Source organism: Carcharhinus amblyrhynchos, chromosome 1 (assembly GCF_965287045.1).
Source record: "Carcharhinus amblyrhynchos chromosome 1, sCarAmb.v2.hapA, whole genome shotgun sequence".
NCBI classification, from domain to species: domain Eukaryota; kingdom Metazoa; phylum Chordata; class Chondrichthyes; order Carcharhiniformes; family Carcharhinidae; genus Carcharhinus; species Carcharhinus amblyrhynchos.
The window spans coordinates 15,346,585-15,364,964 of NC_137324.1; the positions used below are offsets into that span (position 1 = coordinate 15,346,585).

Sequence of the window (18,380 nt, forward strand, 5' to 3'; positions counted from 1 at the left end):
GCGTGCTATACAGACAAAATATACCATTGATAGAGTACATTTTTTTTTCTATTCATTCATGGGACATGGGCATCACTGGCTGGCCAATATTTATTGCCCATCTTTAGTTGCCTGAGGGCAGTTGAGAGTCAACCACATTGCTGTGGCTCTGGAGTCACATGTAGGCCAGACCAGGTAAGGATGGCGGATTTCCTTCCCTAAAGGACATTAGTGAACTGGATGGGTTTTTACAGAAGAAGGAAAAGAACGGCTTCAGAATATGGTGTTACAGTCATTGTTAGAGTGTAGAGAAAGATCTGCTTAGTGTATATTCCATTCAAAAGTCTGGTGGCAGCACGGAAGAAGCAGCTCTTGAATCGGTTTGGAAGTGATAGAGGTTTATAAAATGTTGAGAGGAATAGATAGGGTGGATTCTCAGAGGCTATTTCTCCGGGTTGAAATGGTCGCTACGAGAGGACACAGATTTAAGGTGCAGGGAAGCAAGTACAGAAGTGATGTTAGGGGTAAGTTTTTCACTCAGAGGGTGGTGAGTGAATGGAATCGGCTGCCGTCAGTGGTGGTGGAGGCGAACTCGCTGGGGTCTTTTAAAAGACTTCTGGATAAGTATATGGGATTTAATGGGATTGGGGGTTATGGATAGGTCTATGGATTGGTAGGTATTGATGTGATCGGTGCAACTTGTGGGCCGAAGGGCCTGTTTGTGCTGTAGTGTTCTATGTTCTATGATCTCAGACTTTTGTAATTTTTTTCCTCAAGGAAAAAGGTGGTAGAGAGTATGTCTGGGGTGCGTGTGATCCTTGATTATGCTGGTTGCTTTTCCAAGGCAGCAGGAAGTGCAGACAAAGTCAGTGGATAGGAGGCTGGTTTGAGTGATGGACTGGGCTTTGTTTGCAACTGTTTGTTGTTTCTTGCAGTCTTGGGCAGAGCAGGATCCATACCAAGCTGTGATACAACCAGAAAGAATGCTTTCTATAGTATAGCTGTAAAAATTGGTGAGAATTTCCTTAGCTTCCTGAGAAAATAGAGGTGTTATTGGGCTTTCTTAACTATAGTATCAGTGTGCAGTGATCAGGACAGGTTGTTAGTGGTCTGGACACCTAGAAACTTGAAACTCTCGACCATTTCCACTTCACCACCATTAATGTAGACAGTGACATTTCCTCCATTACTTGAAGTGCTTCCTGAAGTCAATGACTATCTCCTTTGTTTTACTGATGTTGAGGGAGAGAACATTGTCATCGCACCAGTTCACCAGATTCTCTATCTCCTTCCTCGTCGTCGTTCGAGATCCAACTTACTACAGTGGGGTCATCTGCTGCTGGGGAGAGTTATGGGTGTCCATACTTGCCCCCTCCCCAACTGCTAATCTCAGCATAAAGCTCACACAAATGCTGTGGATGAGAACAATCTGAAATTAAAAACAGAAAATGTAAAAATAGCCAGCAGGTCTGGCAGATTCTGCAGGGAAAGAAATAGCATTAAAGCTTTGTGTCTGTGACCTCACATCAGAACCAAATTAATACACACACATAGCATTTAATTGGAACATCACAATGCACTTCACAGGTTCAATTGCTTTTGTAGTAAAATGACATAATAAAGGCAAAGCATTTTGTACCAGCAATGAAGTGAGTGACTCATTCTGGCTTTGATGGTAACTGTTGAGGGAGGAATATTACCGGAATGCTTGGCAAGCCCCTTGCTCTTTAGAATGTGCTATAAACAAGGCAAATGAAGCCTGAGTTTAACAAGTCCTTTGAAATATGAGGATGGGGGAAAAAAAACATTTAGGTGAATGTCAACCCCAACATGCTACTTGCATCTGCCTCCCAAACATGTATATGCAGTACACACACCTGGTATATTTAGCAGATTGAATATAAGCTGATTGTGGTGATTCATGAACAGCCGCAACTGAGGCAGAGATGCTAAGCTGCTCCTTTTATATTTGAAATTAATGTCTGCTCCCTGCCAATAAGCCATGTGTCAGCTTTGTTATGCTGATACGGGTGCTTCTGAATGAGAGAATGAGAGGTTTCAGTTCTAAAGTTTAAGTTTAATTATTAGCGTCACATTACATTACATTAACACTGCAACGAAGTTACTGTGAAAATCCTCTAGCCACCACACTCTGCCGCCTGTTCGGGTACACCGAGGGAGAATTTAGCATGGCCAATACACCTAGTCAACACGTCTTTCAGACCGTGGGAGGAAACCCATGCAGACACGGGGAGATAATGCTGACTCTGTACAGAGAGTGACCCAAGCCAGGAATCGAACCTGGATCCTTGGCGCTGAGAGGCAGTTGGGCTAATCATTGTGCCATCCACACTCCAAGAATATGAACTCCAAACCCCACTCCAAGAATATGAAGTCAATTTAGTGCTGTGTGAGGGCTGCACTGACAGAGATTCTCGCCTTGAAACAAGCCTCTACCTGTTCTGGTGATGAACTAAAAGTTGAACATCCGTCCTTTGGCACTGAAGAGAAGCAGGGAGTTTTCCTACTACCTTACCTAATGTTCTGCCAGCAGCATCCAACGTCATGACAGTATGAATAACTAGTTGTTTATCTCATTGCTGACGGTGGGTCTTTGCCTTGCACAGAAGTCACAACACAGGAACAACTAGTCCTGTTCCAATACCCTCATCTTGTTTCTGTACAACTCCATTCCCTTTTTCTTCAATCATCTATCTGGTCTGCTGGTGTCGTCTCTACTTCAATCACTCATTCTGGCAGTATATTTGAAAGCCTCACAGTTATGTATGGGTATATCAAAAGAAAACTCTCCTCCTTTCTGTTCTAAATGTCTCATATTTAATCTATATTTATGTCCCTTTGTTACAGACCCTCAATCACTGTTTCTATCAACTGTCATATCCCTTCACAATTTTTAAACAACTCTGTCAAATCGCCCTTTAATCTTCTCTGTTCTAATGAAAACAACCCATAACAGTAACTATGCTTTACAGTAATACATTGTATATGAATTGCTATGGGAAATTTCTGAGAGATGTGATAAGGTGGCATATAAATGCAAGATTTTTCTTTACTGTTTTATTATCTTGCTTCTGCAGTCGCACACACTAAGCCTTAAACTGCCTCAGGCTGAAGTTACAATCTGCTATTTCAAGCATGAAAGTTTCATTTGTGACCTCTTCAAACAAAAAGCAAACACTTTTGCATTGTCAATCTTATACATATTTCTGTTTCCAATAGCAAGTAGTCATGCCATTGTGCTTCTGTCTTGTAGCTAATGTTGAGTCTGGCGATACAAAGGAGTTAACCTTTGCATAGTTGACACTAACTGTCATATTAGGATGTTCAGGGCTGAAAGGGTTCATGTGTGAGGCTGGAGAAACTACTGCTCATATGATGTAAGAGAGAGAGTCACAGGACTAAGAGTCTAAAAGGAGAAAGCTCATGGCTTAGACTGAGTTATATCTGTGGTCTTGTGTGTCTGTAAATAGTTATGTTCATACAATAAACAGTTATTGCTCAGACAGCCATGTCTCTGCAACCATTCCTTAGCCAGTCACATTAATATATAACCCTCAACAACTGCAGGAAAGTATCTGTGTTTTGCTCTTGCATATTTCTTTCCATTCATCCTTGAGATAGAGCCTGACCAGCTAGATGGGCATTTATTGACTTAACTGATCCTTGAAAGTGGCTTTGGGCAAACTGACTTGTTTGGTTATTTCTAAGATAGCATTCAGTCACATTGACGTGGGACTGGAAAGTCCTCCAACAGTCTTAGTTGCATCTTTTAATATGGAAACTTATGGGTTCATTTTTTATTTTCCCTGATCAGGTAGGCAGTTCCAGTCAGACTGTAGCCTTGTCTGCCGACATGCTGCTGTGTTCTCATGGACTTAAATTTTTGAGCAGGAAGTTACGACTGAGTGAGGAGGGTTTCCCTTTATGATCATGACAAATGTTCATAAGTTTTTTTGCCCCATAGATGCCTTTACCAATCAGAATTGAATTAGATTTTTAAATTTTTTAAACTAGACGCATTTTTATGACCAGGCAAAGACCCAAGTTAAAACCATAGGACCATTCCTTTGCAAAGAGAAGCTGTTCAGTCCATCGAAAGAGAATCCCACCTAGGCCCTTCCCTCCGCTCCATTCCCTGCACATTTGGCCATGGCTAATCCACCTAACTTACACATCTTTGGATATTAAGGGGCAATTTAGCGTGGCCAATCCACCCAACCAAATCCTTGAAATATGCAAGATAAGGTCTAATTCCTTGTTCAGGCCTAACTAATCTTAACTCGTGGCCTGATTGGGGAAGCATTGTGGCAAATCAGTATTCCTAGTTCAAACAGAGAAAGACTTCCCTTGGTCTGAGTTTCTCTTCTACCACCTCCCCCATTTCCTAATCATGGCCCCTTTATACCCTAAATTGATTAATTTAATTGAAAGCAAGTTTCAGCTCCTTTACAGCCAGTCGGCCCTTCTGCTGGAGCTCAAAATTACTCCCCTGTCAGCCAATCAGATGTAGTTTTCAGATAACCCACTTGTTTATGGGAAGATTTCAAGTCAGGCCTGAAAGTTTAAAATTTCCCAAGTTTCTTGCTGCTGAGACCAAAATGGTTGACACTTGCCTTGCCAACCATTCTTCCAGTCACATCCAATTCCCTCTCCCAGTTAAAACCAAGGTTCTTATACAAGATAATCGCTGCTTAATTTATTTTGTCGTCTTTCGTACTGTTGAACTTTTCTTCTTTCATGCAGTGGACCTTGACTTTTTGCCTTTTTCTAAACTTGAGCAGCTTCCAGATGGTGTTTTAAACACTGTCTCTAAAACCAAGCTTTCTTCAATAATACAAAAGCAAAATACTACAGATGCTGTAAAACTGAAATAAAATGGGCTGCTGCAATATTCAAGTGGTCAGATACCACCTATGGAGACAGAAACAGAGATAGCGCTTCAAGTCATTAACCTAGAAAACTGATGTCTTGGTGAGAGGTCATTGACCTGAAATATTAGCTCTGTTTTTCTTCTTCTGTGGTTGATGCCTGATCTTAATATTTCCAGCACTTCCTGCTTTTTATCTCTAACTGCACAACATTGATGCGGTGCCCAAAGTGATTGGTAATCTTGCTTAATGCAGAGATAACAGCGAGAACCCACCCCTTGAAATGAATTCTAATTGCTCACTTGCAGAAAGAGGTTGTGGAGTGGGCATTACCAATAGGTAATGAAGCAGCAGTTAGGGAAAGTATGATCTCCTTCATTGAAAGAGCATCTTTTTCATTTGTCTGCGTTGTTTGTAGAACATCTTATTCCACAGGATTTGCATATTTCACTGCTCTACATTATCCACAAGTGCAATTAAAGCTATTTGCTGCAGTAAATTATTACCACTCCAATTACAGAGAAATTCATTTTTTTTCCAACAAGTCCCTTCGTAAACAAAAGCAACAAATTCAGACTTTAAGCAACAAAAGTAGACATGGGCCTCATCAGTGGAGGGGTTGAAGTTTGGTGTTAGAAGGACGTTAGTACAAGTAGCAATGAACTGGACACCCCATCAGCTGCAGTAGTGCATGACACTCACTTGGCCTGTGATTGTATCAGCTGAAACTCAACTACCTGCGAGTGTTATAAATTTCATAGGTGTTTGCTGGCTCCAGTTGAACCTGAAGGCACATCACTGAAACCCTTAAGAATGAAATGAACCAAAGTACAAGAAAGTAAGTAACAATGAGTGGGGGAAAATAAGATTAAGGATGAAACAATAGGCAAGGCATCAAATCCATAGAAATTGGGTAGCATGGATTCACACCAGTGGCAGCAGGGATAGAAAGCTATAATTGAGGAGTGATTTGTGATTTTGGGGCTATTTCCATTGGAGCTAAGAAGACCAGGAGCCAATATAATCAAGGTTTTTAAAAGAAATGAAGAAGCTTGGATTTGAAAAATGTAATATGAAATCATCCATTTAAAATCATCAGTAACTGACAAGTTAAAGACATTTCTTTACAAAGTGTGGAATGCTTTATTGTTAGTCACCTTTCATTGTAAGAAAGGGATGAATATTTAAAACAGAAAAAGATACAAGGTGAAAGGCGAAGTGTGAAGAAATGGAATTAGTTAAGATTTACTCAAAGGGGAGGCAATAGCCTAGTGGTATTATGATTAGACTATTAATTCAGCTAATCTTCTGGGGACCCAGATTTGAATCCCATCACGGTGGAATTTGAATTCAATGAAAAATATCTAGAATTAAGAATCTACTGATGACCAGGAAACCATTGTCGATTGTCGGAAAAATCCACCACGTCCACCAATGTCTGTCATCCTGACCTGCTCTGGCCTACATGCGACTCCATGTGGTTGACTCTCAACTGCCCTTGGCAACTTGGGATGGGCAATAAATGCTGGTCCAGCCACTGACGCCCATGTCCCATGAAGTAGTTGAAAAATCAATAAACCTTCACACACACGATGATGGCCTGAATGGTTTCCTTTTGTGCTGTTACCTGGGTTTTATGAACTTGGTGGGGAAGGAAAATGACATTTGAGTTTGAAAAGAAGCATCAAGAGAAACATGTGAATGAATCAGAACAGAATGTTGCATACCACAAATCATTGGAAGCAAATGAACCAACCACTCTATACAAACAGCATATTAACCCTATTTTCTGATGTTCCACAATAGCTAGGTTAAGTGAGGGGGAGTGGAATCGATATGCTGTTGCTCAATGGAAAGGTTATGTATCATGGTTTTTCTGATCTATAATAGCCATTTAAGCTTTCCTCGGCCACTTTTGTTTCTGAAACCAGAACTGAAGTCTCCAGGCTAAACAGTATGGCTTTTCCCAAGTCCTGACTGAAATGTTAAAAAGTGCGTAACACTCTACTCTGACTCTGCCAACCATCAGGTTATCTTTCACTGAAAAACATCCTGAGGTGGAAAAAAGAACACTTCTTCCTTTTTTATTGCTCAGCTTCATTCTTGTGGAATTCATTGTTTTCTCTTTTGGCGCAACTGGAGTATTGTGTGCAGTTCTGGAATCCACATGAGAGAGGTGGAGTAATTGCACTGACAAGGGTTCAGAGGAGATTATTTTAAACAGTCATGGGATATGGGTGTCACTAGCTGGCCATCATTTATTTCCCATAAGAAGGTGAAGGTGAGCTGCCTTCTTGATATACTGCAGTCACATGCTGTGGGTTGACCCACAATGCCATTAGGGAGGGAATTCCAGAATTTTGATCCAGTGGGTATGAAGGAATGGTGATATATTTCCAAGTCAGCATGGTGAGTGGCTTGGAGAGGAACTTGCAGTTGATGGTGTTCCCATGTATCTGTTGCCTATGTCTGTCTAGAAGGAAGTGGTCAGTGATTTGGAAGGTGCTGTCTAAGGGTCTTTGATTAATTGCTGCAGTGTGTCTTCTAGATAGTACACACTGCTGCTCCTGAGCGTTGGTGCTGGAGAGAGTGGATATTTGTAGATTTGGTGCCAATCAAGCAAGCTGCTTTGTCCTGGGTGGTGTCAAGCTTCTTGAGTGTTGTTGAAACTGCAACCTTCCAGGCAAGAGGGGAGTATGTGCCTTGTAGATAGTGGACAGGCTTTGGGGAGTCAGGAGGTGAGTTGCTCATTATAGTATTCCAGGCCTCTGACCTGCTCTTGTGGCCAGGTCCTTTATGTGGCAAGTCCAGTTGAGTTTCTGGTCAATGGTAATACCAAGGATGTTGATAGTGGGGAATTCCATGATGGTAACACCACTGAATGTCATGGGGTGATGGTCATTGTCTGGAATTTGTGTGGCGTAAGTGTTATTTGCCACTTGTCAGCCCAAGCTTGAATATTGTCCAGATCTTGTTGCATTTGAACCTCTTCTGCTTCAGTATCTGAAGAGTCACGAATAGTTTAAAGCTTATTTATTGGTGTCACAAGTAGGCTTACATAAACACTGCAGTGAGTTACTGTGAAAATCCCCTAGTTGGCATACTTCGGCACCTGTTCAGGTACACTGAGGGAGAATTTAGTATGGCCAGTGCACCTAACCAGCACATCTTATGGACTGTGAAAGGAAACCGGAGTCCCTGGAAGAAGCCCAAGCAGACATGGGTAGAATGTGCAGACTCCACATAGATAGTGAACCAAACTGGGAATCAAACCTGGGTCCTTGGCTATCTGAGGCTGTGGTGCTAACCACTGTGCCACCATGCCGCCCATTGTGCAATCATCAGCGAACATCCCCACTTCTGTCCTTCTGATGGAGGGTATTTCATTGAAGCAGCTGAAGATGGTTGGACCTCGGACACAACCCCGTGGAACTCTTGCAGTGATGTCCTGGAGCTGACGTGATTTACTAACAGCCACGACAGCCACCTTCATTTGTGCCAGCCTCCAACCATCGGAGGCTTTTTCTCCTGATCATCAATAACTCCGGTTTTGCTTGTGATACCACACTTGGTCAGATGCTGCTTTGATGTCAAGAGATGTCACTCTCATCTCACCTGCAGCATTCAAACTCTTTTGTCCATGTTTGAACCAAGGCTGTAGTGAGATCAGGAGCTGACAGAACCCAAACTGAGCATCTGTGAGCAGGTTATTGCTGAGTAGTGGCACTTTACTGATGATCAAGAGTAAATGGGGTAGGTTAGATTTTTACTGTTTCTTGGATATGGTTATACCTGTGCAATTTTCCACATTGTTGGGTAGATGCCAGTGTTGTGGTTGTACTGGAATAGCTTGACTTAGGGTGTGGCAGGTTTTGGAGCACAGGTTTTCAGTATTGTTGCTAGAGTATTGTCAGGGCCCCTAGTCTTTGCAGTATCCAGTGCCTTCAGCCATTTCTTGATGAGACACGGAGTGAACTGAATTGACTGAAGTCTGACATCTGTGATGCTAGGGGCCTCCAGAGAAGGCTAGTATAGATCACCCACTCAACGCTTCTGGTTGAAGATTGTTGCAAATGCTTTAGCCTTACCTGCTCCATCACTTAATATTTATGGAGCTTTCGCCTTCATTGAGTTGTTTAATTGTCCACAACCATTCATGTGGATGTGGAGGGACTACAGTGCTTAGATCTTATCCGTTGATTGCGGAATCATTTAGCTCTGGCTATTACTTGCTGCTTATGCTGTTTGGCACACAAGTAGTCCTGTATAGTAGCTTCACCAGGTTGACACCTCATTTTTAGGTATGCCTGATGATGCTCCAGGCATGCCGTCTTGCATTCTTCATTGAACCAAGTTGATCCCCTGGTTTGGTGGTAATGGTAGAGTGAGGGATTTGCTGGGCCATGAAGTTACAGATCGTGGCCAAGTGTGAAGACAGGATTTTGTCTCCACAGGACTGTGCAGTGGTCACTCCGCGCTAATGGTCGCAGTGATGTCCACGACGCATGAATGCATTTTTAAAAAGGGATTTCAGAAAGCATTTATTCTTAAGTGTAATTCACATTTTTTTAAAAAAACTAATCGTCCAGACTGTGATCCAAAGTGATCATATTCTCCATATGCAATAGTAAATTTTATTTGTTTTGCTATTTTCTCTTGTTTCCTCTTCCACATTAATGTTCCCACACAAAATAAAGGAAGCAAAATATGATTTGAAATAGTCCAAAGTGGATGAATTGTCCTATTTTTTACCGCTACAAGCATTTAATTAGATAAACAGTCCCACTCCAAGATATAATGAGAAAATGCTGGAAAAACTCAGCAGGTCTGGCACGTTCTGTGGAGACTGAAACAGAGTTAACGTTTTGAGTTTGTATAACTCTTCAGAGCATGTTGGGTTTCTTTCCTTCCTCCACTCTAGAGACCCTAATTATAGAGCTTACATGTTTTAGAAAAGGTAAACAGAGGATAACGGAGCACAGAGGTAAGTTTCTTTAGACAGAAGTTTACATTTGTGTGAAAGTAATTAACATCTTTTTTAAAAAAGTGGGGTATTAAGATAGCTTTCCACTTTAAAACTATAAAGTAAATATATAGTAAACATGACTTGTAACATAACTAGGACTTGGCAAAATCTTGTTGCTGGTTGATGCTGTGCAAAGAGTTAATAGTATTCTCCAGTTCTCTTCAACTCTTCGTGAATTCTTGAGTTCTGGCATATACCAGCCCTGTGCTGTACATGCTTGAACTGAGGCATTCACTTGGGTATTTCGGATGTTGATAAGTAACAGATATTGATGGGCCACCATGCTTCTCTCAATGTAACATGAGCTCCAAATGAATTATTTAGTATGACGTTTTGACCTTTTAGACTAAAGCCCTTTGGTGGTTTATCACATGTTTGTGAATGTTCTCTCCTCCTCTCTCTCTCTCTCTCTCTTTCTTTCTCTCTTTCACTCTGTTTCTGGAAAGTACATCAAATCTGTGGGCTGTACCCCTGTATTTTTTTTCCCAACGAAAATAAAGTGATGGTGAGAAGCAGATTGCTTCAGTCTTTAGTGTAATTATTCCCTAAAGTGATTCTTAAGTGCTTCTTCCTGACAGCATCACAACCAGAAAGCCAGCTGTTAAGATAAAATATGGTAGTCAAAGTGGCAAATCATATTCACTCTTCAAGAATGAATTACTGACATTTTTCTTCCTGTCTGTTTTATATATGTTTTAAAAATAAACACTGCTTACAACAGTGAGGAAAGCGAGTCATTTAGAAGTAGAGAGCAACCAGATCATTTTATTCTAAGCTTCACTTTAATCTGTACATTAGTTGATATTTGAAACGGTTATATAGTCCGTGCAATAGAAACTGCAATAAATCTGAGATGGTGAAACGTCATTGCATTACACATTATTGCTCACATGACACCTTAAATTACATAATACAGCATGTTTTCAGCATTTTTGGAAAGCAGGAAATGTAATCTCAGAGAAATTTTATTAAATGTACTCTGATTCATTTTGCAATTAGTGTGACAGTATTTGAATATCTTGAAGCAGTCTCTGACTGAACACTTCTACTGGCCTCCCTATAATAAACTGCAAAACTGCCTTGCAGGAATTAGAGTAAAAGTATTCAAGATTTTTTGCTTCTGGGCTTCTGTTGGGTATAGTCTGGGTAAAATTGTATTTTTCAAGTCATCCTTTTGCATTTTAAGAGCCCCTTGTTTGTGTACCTCTCCACCCTTCCCCCTTGCTTCCTCTCAATCTCTCGGTTTCCAATTTGCCTGAGAAGTTGCCTGCTTTTGAGGAGATGTTCCAGGCAGTCTTTTCCACCTGAAGTCAGTTCAATTCGACAGTTCCCTGTAATTATTATGGAGCTGTCTTTAATGTTGGGGGCTTGATTTTTTAAAATTGTTTTTGCATTAATCAATTCCTTCTCACCACCACAATACATCTTGGGGAGTTGGTTGCTTGGGCATTAATAGTCATTAGTTTTGTCATTAGAAATGCAGGAAACAGCAGGGTCATTTAGAATTGATCATTGTTTTCCCAAGCCCAGAGCTACAATGCCTGATTTGCTGAAGCTCTGACTCCCACATGGCCTTAACTTCTTGCCAATAATTGAGGTTCCAGTAGAGTACAGATGTTGCTATTTAACCCAGTTACACAAAATTGTGTACAATGCACTTCTACTCAGTTGCTTTAGCTCTTTCCAATTAACTTCTGGCAAACTTGTTCCACTTTAATAAGATCCAAGAAATAAATGTACTGGGTTTCAGCCAATTTGTAGTTTCGTGGAAAAATAGCAACCGTTAACAGTGGAATTAGAAAGTATGCCTAGTTCATGTAGAACCCTGAGAAAAGTGTTCTTTTAATGGTTACCTGGGTCTGTGTCAGTGGTGTGATCTAAAGAACGTTTAATAAGAAAAATGAATATCAAGTGAGATGTGGAGCAAATTTACCTTAAAAATCCAATTCTGGGGAGGCAATGGCCTCGTGATATTATCGCTGGATTATTAATCCAGAAACTCAAGGTAATGTACTGGATATCCAGGTTCGAATCCTGCCAAGGCAGATGGTGGAATTTGAATTCAGTAAAAAAAAAACCTGGAATTATTTGTCAATTGTTGGAAAACCCCAGCTGGTTCACTGATGTCCTTTAGGGAAGGAAATCTGCCGTCCTTACCTGGTCAGGTCTACATGTGACTCCAGAGCCACAGCAATGTAGTTGACTCTCAACTGCCCTCTGAAGCAACCTAGCGAGCCTTAAGGGCAAGTAGGAATGGGCAATAAATGCTGGCCAGCCACTGACGTCCATGTCCCACAAATGAATGTTAAAAAATTAACGGGGTGTCTATGGCTTCGATTATTTGATGCCTTTAACTTTGATTTTAAACATCTGTGATAGCTGTCCAGTAGTACAGATGTACAGACCCGGCAAATTTCTGGTATGATCGCTGCTCTCTCTCCTGATTATTAAGTTCCTGTCTTTTTAGTGATGCCCTTGTGGAGCCAGAGAAAGAGATTGCCTGGAGGTTCCTATTCTTGATGTCTGTCTTTTAATTCCAGGAGATTCAGAATTTCTATGCACAGAAATTTTTTTTTTTCTAAATCTTGATGAAGTAACATTTTTTCTGTCCTGCCCACTGCAATTAGCATTTTACTCAAATAGACCAATTTCAAAAACAGTTCAACTCAGATGTGAATACTTTTCCCTGGCCTGAAGGTTATGGTTTGGATGTAGCCTATATAAAGGAATGATGGTGCAGGCGTTAATATACGTGTGGGAGGAAGTTTGAAAAACTGTCGACTTGCTTTTCCAGGGTTTTTCCCAGCTTTGGATATCTTTGAAGTCTTGTGTGACTTCTATGTTTATGGATGAGCCTATTTGACCTTATAGGTCCATATGAAGCATGAAATTTTACAATGCCCAAAAAGGCCATTTGGTCCACCACATCAGTGCCATTTCTCTGAGAGAGCTATACACTTAACTAGATATCTTGACCTTGTGTAAAGTTTAGAATGGATTCTGAAAATTTTCAGCAAATTTCTGAATTTATTATTTTGAGTAAATTGAGGCTAGATTTTGCTGTCAAAAGTAATGTTGAGGCTAGTAGTTCTTTCCAGTATTAATACATAATTGGTACAGAAATTTCAAGTGAGCAAGGTTAAATGCAAACATCTGTAAATTATTATGTTCTTATGTTCTTATTGCTGTCTAAGATGTCCTGCTCTCCTGTTAACTTAATGCAAATTATAATTCATTGTCTGCCTCAGAACACATGTACTGAATTTGCCCGGTAGATATAAACTAAACCGGGAGTTCAGTATTCTCATTTCAAGCCTTTTTAATGAAGTGGTTTTTAATCACTGTCAGTCAGCTTCTCCGGCACTGAAAAATTAACAGTCAGAAGTAGGAACCCTCATTCCTTCAAGTATTTATAAGATTCTTTATAAGACCCTTGTCAGACCCCACTTGGAGTACTGTGCACAGTTCTGGTCGCCTCACTACAGGAAGGATGTGGAAGCTATTGAGAGGGTGCAGAGGAGATTTACAAAGATGTTGCCTGGATTGGGAGGCATGTCTTATGAAGATAGGTTGAGGGAGCTAGGTCTCCTCTCCCTGGAGAGACGAAGGTTGAGAGGCGACCTGATAGAGGTTTATAAAATGTTGACAGGAGTAGATAGGGTGGATTCTTGGAGGCTATTTCCCAGGGCTGAAGTGGTCGCTATGAGAGGACACAGGTTTAAGATGCTGGGGAGCAAGTACAGAGGAGATTTCAGAGGTAATTTTTTCACCCAGAGAGTAGTGAGTGAGTGGAATCGGCTGCCGTTGGTGATGGTAGAGCCGAACTTGCTGGGGTCTTTTAAAAGACTTCTGGATGAGTACTTGGGATTTAATGGGATTGGGAGTTACAGATAGAACTGTGGCCTGGTAGGTGTGAATATGATCGGCACAGCTTGTGGGCCAAAGGGCCTGTTTGTGCTGTAGTGTTCTATGTTCTATTAATTGTTGAGGATTTTAAATGTAAGTTTTCTGTCCTTCCTTTCATTTGTGCCAAATTTTGGAGATTAAATTTATGCTGCCTTCACAATGTTCTTATTGCGTCTCAATTCTTTGGTTTGGGAGATAACTCTATTCAGTTAGGTCCCAGATGCCCTCTTCCCTCACTATATAAGTACAAGCTGATTACATTGACAACTGATTGGGCAATGTTTTATGCTGGAGAATGCAGGAGCAAGTCTCCTTCTTACAGAAAATTCTACTATTACAATGATGATCGCTGATTTTTCTCTCGGGCATAAACTTTGATAGTTCTGAAATGACTAGCTCTTTATTTTCTTCAAACATAATACAAGTACATTAGCATAATTTAGAGACACATTGGGTAGGTTATCATTAATGTACCGTCCATCTCTTCCTCCTCCCCCTCTTCGGCAAAGAAATTTCAGAAGCTACAGAAGATTTTGGTGTGTGTTACAGAGCCTTAATGTTAGCTGATGATATACCTGCTGTGCTAAATGCACTGTAATGCCATTAGGAAACTAGAGTGGTGGTTGATGCAGAATCACGTACACAGTTACGAATGGTACAGTGAGCTTTGCTGTTTACCTTCTGTATGTTCTTGTGTCTCCTAGCAACTTCTACGAGAGATGCAGCAGATGGCCAGTCGCCCTTTTGCCACCATCAATGTTGCCTTGGAGACAGAAGAGGAGCCGCCTGACCTCATTGGAGGAAGTATCAAGGTAAGCAGAAGTTGCTTTGTTTGCCTGTTATTTTAGAAGAAGGGGGGACTATTGATAAATCATTGAGTCTGCTTGTGTACCTGGATTATTTGGTTGCTTTTGTTCCTGTTTGCGAAATGTCCAACTGTCCCTGGTGTTCATTAAGATCTGTGGTACAAAGCTGTCGGCTTATTGTAATATTACCTCCATTCTCTCTATCAACATGCGTGATGAAACTCAAATGCCTTAATCAGAAGTCGGAGATTAGGAATTCCAATTCTTGACGAGCCTGGGGACTTTTGCGCATGTGCTGGCTGGGAAATGCCCCACATGCGCAGTTTATTTATTTTACCTTCAGGCTGGGAACTAGTCCTACAGAAGCAAGCTACAGCAAATGGTACAAAATGCAGGTTAGTTGACCTGGACCAAAGTGCCATTGCCAAGTAGGTGTCCCAAGGAGCAGGACATGGGAGGGAGTTAGGGGAAAGTTTAAAAACCGGGAATTGCGGCTGGAAGAGGTGCCGAAGGAAGTCTCAGGTACAAAGACAACAGTCAGGGATAGGTCCCTTAAATTAAGCTTGAAAAAAGGGAGCAGAGAAATAGACTCAGAGTTAAACAAAGCATTGCAATCAGCAGACTTGAAGTAAACTGGGCTTGAGTGAATGCCTGAAGATGTGAGAAGGCAATCTGAGGTTAGTGACACTGTGCTGGGGAAAAGGTACCTTTTTAAAGCAGTGGGGTTCTGCTTTGGAAGGTGACTATTACTTACGTGGCGAAAAACTGCAGCAGGCGACGGTGCAGAGGGACCTCGGGGTCCTTGTGCATGAGTCGCAAAAACCCAGCTTGCAGGTGCAGCAGGTGGTCAGGAAGGCGAATGGGATGCTGGCCTTCATCGCGAGGGGGATTGAATATAAAAGTAGAGAGGTCTTGCTGCAGCTGTATAGGGCATTGGTGAGGCCGCAGCTGGAGTACTGTGTGCAGTTTTGGGCGCCGCACCTGCGCAAAGATATTTTGGCCTTGGAGGGAGTGCAGAGGAGGTTTACTAGGCTGATACCGGAGTTGAGGGGGTTGAGCTATGACGAGAGGCTGAATAAACTAGGCTTGTACTCGTTAGAGTTTAGAAGAATGAGGGGAAATCTCATTGAGATGTATAAGATGATGAATGGGATGGATAGGATAGAGGTGGAGAGACTCTTCCCGCTCAAAAAAGACAGTAGGACTAGGGGGCACAGCCTCAAGATAAACGGGGGGCGGTTTAGAACGGAGTTAAGGAGGAACTTCTTCACTCAAAGGGTGGTGAATCTCTGGAATTCTCTGCCCGTTGAAGTGGTGGAGGCTGCCTCGCTAAATATTTTTAAGACGCGGGTTGATGGGTTTTTGATAAGAGAGGGGATTAAGGGTTATGGGGAGAGGGCGGGAAAGTGGAACTGAGCCACGACAGATCAGCCATGATCTTATTGAATGGCGGGGCAGGCTCGAAGGGCTGGATGGCCTACTCCTGCTCCTATTTCTTATGTTCTTTGCGTGAAGTCCATCACGCAAACCAGTCTCCCATCCATTGACTCTGTCTACACTTCCCGCTGCCTTGTCAAAGCAGCCAGCAAAATTAAGGGACCCCACGTACCCCAGACATTCTCTTTCCACTTTCTACCTTCGGGAAAAAGATACAAAAGCCTGAGGTCACGTATCAACTGACTCAAGGGCTTCTCTCCTGCTGCTGTCAGACTTTTGAATGCTCTTACTTTGCATTAAGTTGATCTTTCTCCACACCCTAGCCTTGACTGAAACACTCACTCTGCACTCTCTCGTTTCCTGATCTATGAATGATATGCTTTGTCTGTATAGTGCGCAAGAAACAATACTTTTCACTGTGTGTAAATATATGTGACATTAATAAATCAAATCAAATGACTTCAGGAATAAATGAAAGCACTGGAGAGAGTGCAGAAAAGGTTCATGGGAAGCATTTTTGGGATGAGGAACTGTTTTTCTTAGAGAAAAGAAGACTGAGAGGAAATTTGGTAGAGACATTCAAAACCTCAAGGGGTCTGGACAGCAGAGAGAGAGAGAAACTGTTCCCATGAGTAAAAGGATCTTGAATGAGAGAACATTTACAGTAATTAGCAAAAGAAACAATGTGATGTGAGGTAATTGGCACGGCAGGGTGGCACAATGGTTAGCACTGCTGCCTCACAGTGCCAGTGACTCAAGTTCGATTCTCGACTTGGATCACTGTCTGTGTGGCTTTCCTCCGTGTGCTCTGGTTTCTCCCACAGTCCAAAAACGTGTGGGTTAAGTTAATTGGCCATGATAAATTGCTCCTTTGTAGTAGGGAGATGTCAGGGGGATTAGTAGGATAAACATGTGGGGTTACGGGAAGAGTGCCTGGTGGGATTGTTATTGGTGCAGAATCGATGGGCCAAATGACCACCTTCTGCACTGTAAGTATTCTATGATTTTATTCTATTGGGAATTTGACTGTCATTTGGAAAGAATGAATATGCACCGTTGAGGGGAGAAGGCAGGAGAAGCGGAACTAAATGAGTAAGTTAATCGGAGATGTGGTGCAATGAGTGTACACCACAACATTTCGGTGATTCTGTGTTCTGAATTGGATTCTGATTAAGTACCGTGTCACCCTTGTTTTTGAATCTTTCCATGTCCTCACCACTCTGTACCATAGAACATAGAACACTACAGCACAAACAGGCCCTTCGGCCCACAAGTTGTGCCGATCACATCACCTACCAACCTACAGACCTATCTATAACCCTCAATCTCATTAAACCCCATATACTCATCCAGAAGTCTTTTAAAAGACCCCAGCGAGTTCGCCTCCACCACCACTGACGGCAGCCGATTCCATTCACTCACCACCCTCTGAGTGAAAAACTTACCCCTAACATCACTTCTGAACCTCCCTCCCCGCACCTTAAATCTGTGTCCTCTCGTAGCGACCATTTCAAACCGGGGAAATAGCCTCTGAGAGTCCACCCTATCTATTCCTCTCAACATTTTGTAAACTTCTATCAGGTCGCCTCTCAACCTTCGTCTCTCCAGGGAAAAGAGTCCCAGCTCCCTCAACCTAACTTCATAAGGCATGCCTCCCAGTCCAGGCAACATCCTTGTAAATCTCCTCTGCACCCTTTCAATAGCTTCTACATCTTTCCTATAGTGAGGCGACCAGAACTGCGCACAATACTCCAAATGAGGCCTGACAAGGGTCTTATAAAGTTCCAGCATTACCTCCCGACTCCTAAACTCAATCCCTCGATTAATGAAGGCCAGTACACCATACGCCTTCTTGACCACCTCCTCCACCTGCGAGGCCGATTTAAGAGTCCTGTGGACCCGGACCCCAAGATCCTTCTGCTCCTCAACACTACTCAGACTTCTGCCCTTGATAGTGTACTCGTTCATCCCGTTGGTTCTGCCAAAATGGACGACTACACATTTATCCGCGTTGAAGTCCATCTGCCACTTCTCCGCCCAGTCCTGCATCCTATCTATGTCCTGCTGCAACTTTTGCCATCCTTCCAGATCATCCACAACACCACCAACCTTCGTGTCATCAGCGAACTTACTTACCCATCCCTCCACTTCCTCATCCAGGTCATTTATGAAAATGACAAACAACAAGGGTCCCAGAACAGATCCTTGAGGCACTCCGCTGGTGACTGACCTCCATTCAGAAAAAGCCCCATCCACAACCACTCTCTGCCTTCTGCAGGCAAGCCAGTTCTGGATCCACAAGGCCAAAGGCCCTTGGATCCCATGCCCTCTCACCTT

The 18,380-nt window shown here is 42.2% G+C and overlaps 1 protein-coding gene across 2 annotated transcripts in view; it reads left to right on the forward strand.

Annotated features, from left to right (window-relative positions):
• atrn (attractin) overlaps positions 1-18,380 on the forward strand; it is a 329,788-nt gene that overhangs the window by 268,178 nt on the left and 43,230 nt on the right. For both annotated transcript variants that reach the window (XM_080194537.1, XM_080194632.1), the window contains exon 27: positions 14,505-14,612. In XM_080194537.1, the coding sequence (XP_080050663.1) occupies positions 14,505-14,612 (108 nt within the window). The remainder of the gene's footprint in view (positions 1-14,504; positions 14,613-18,380) is intronic.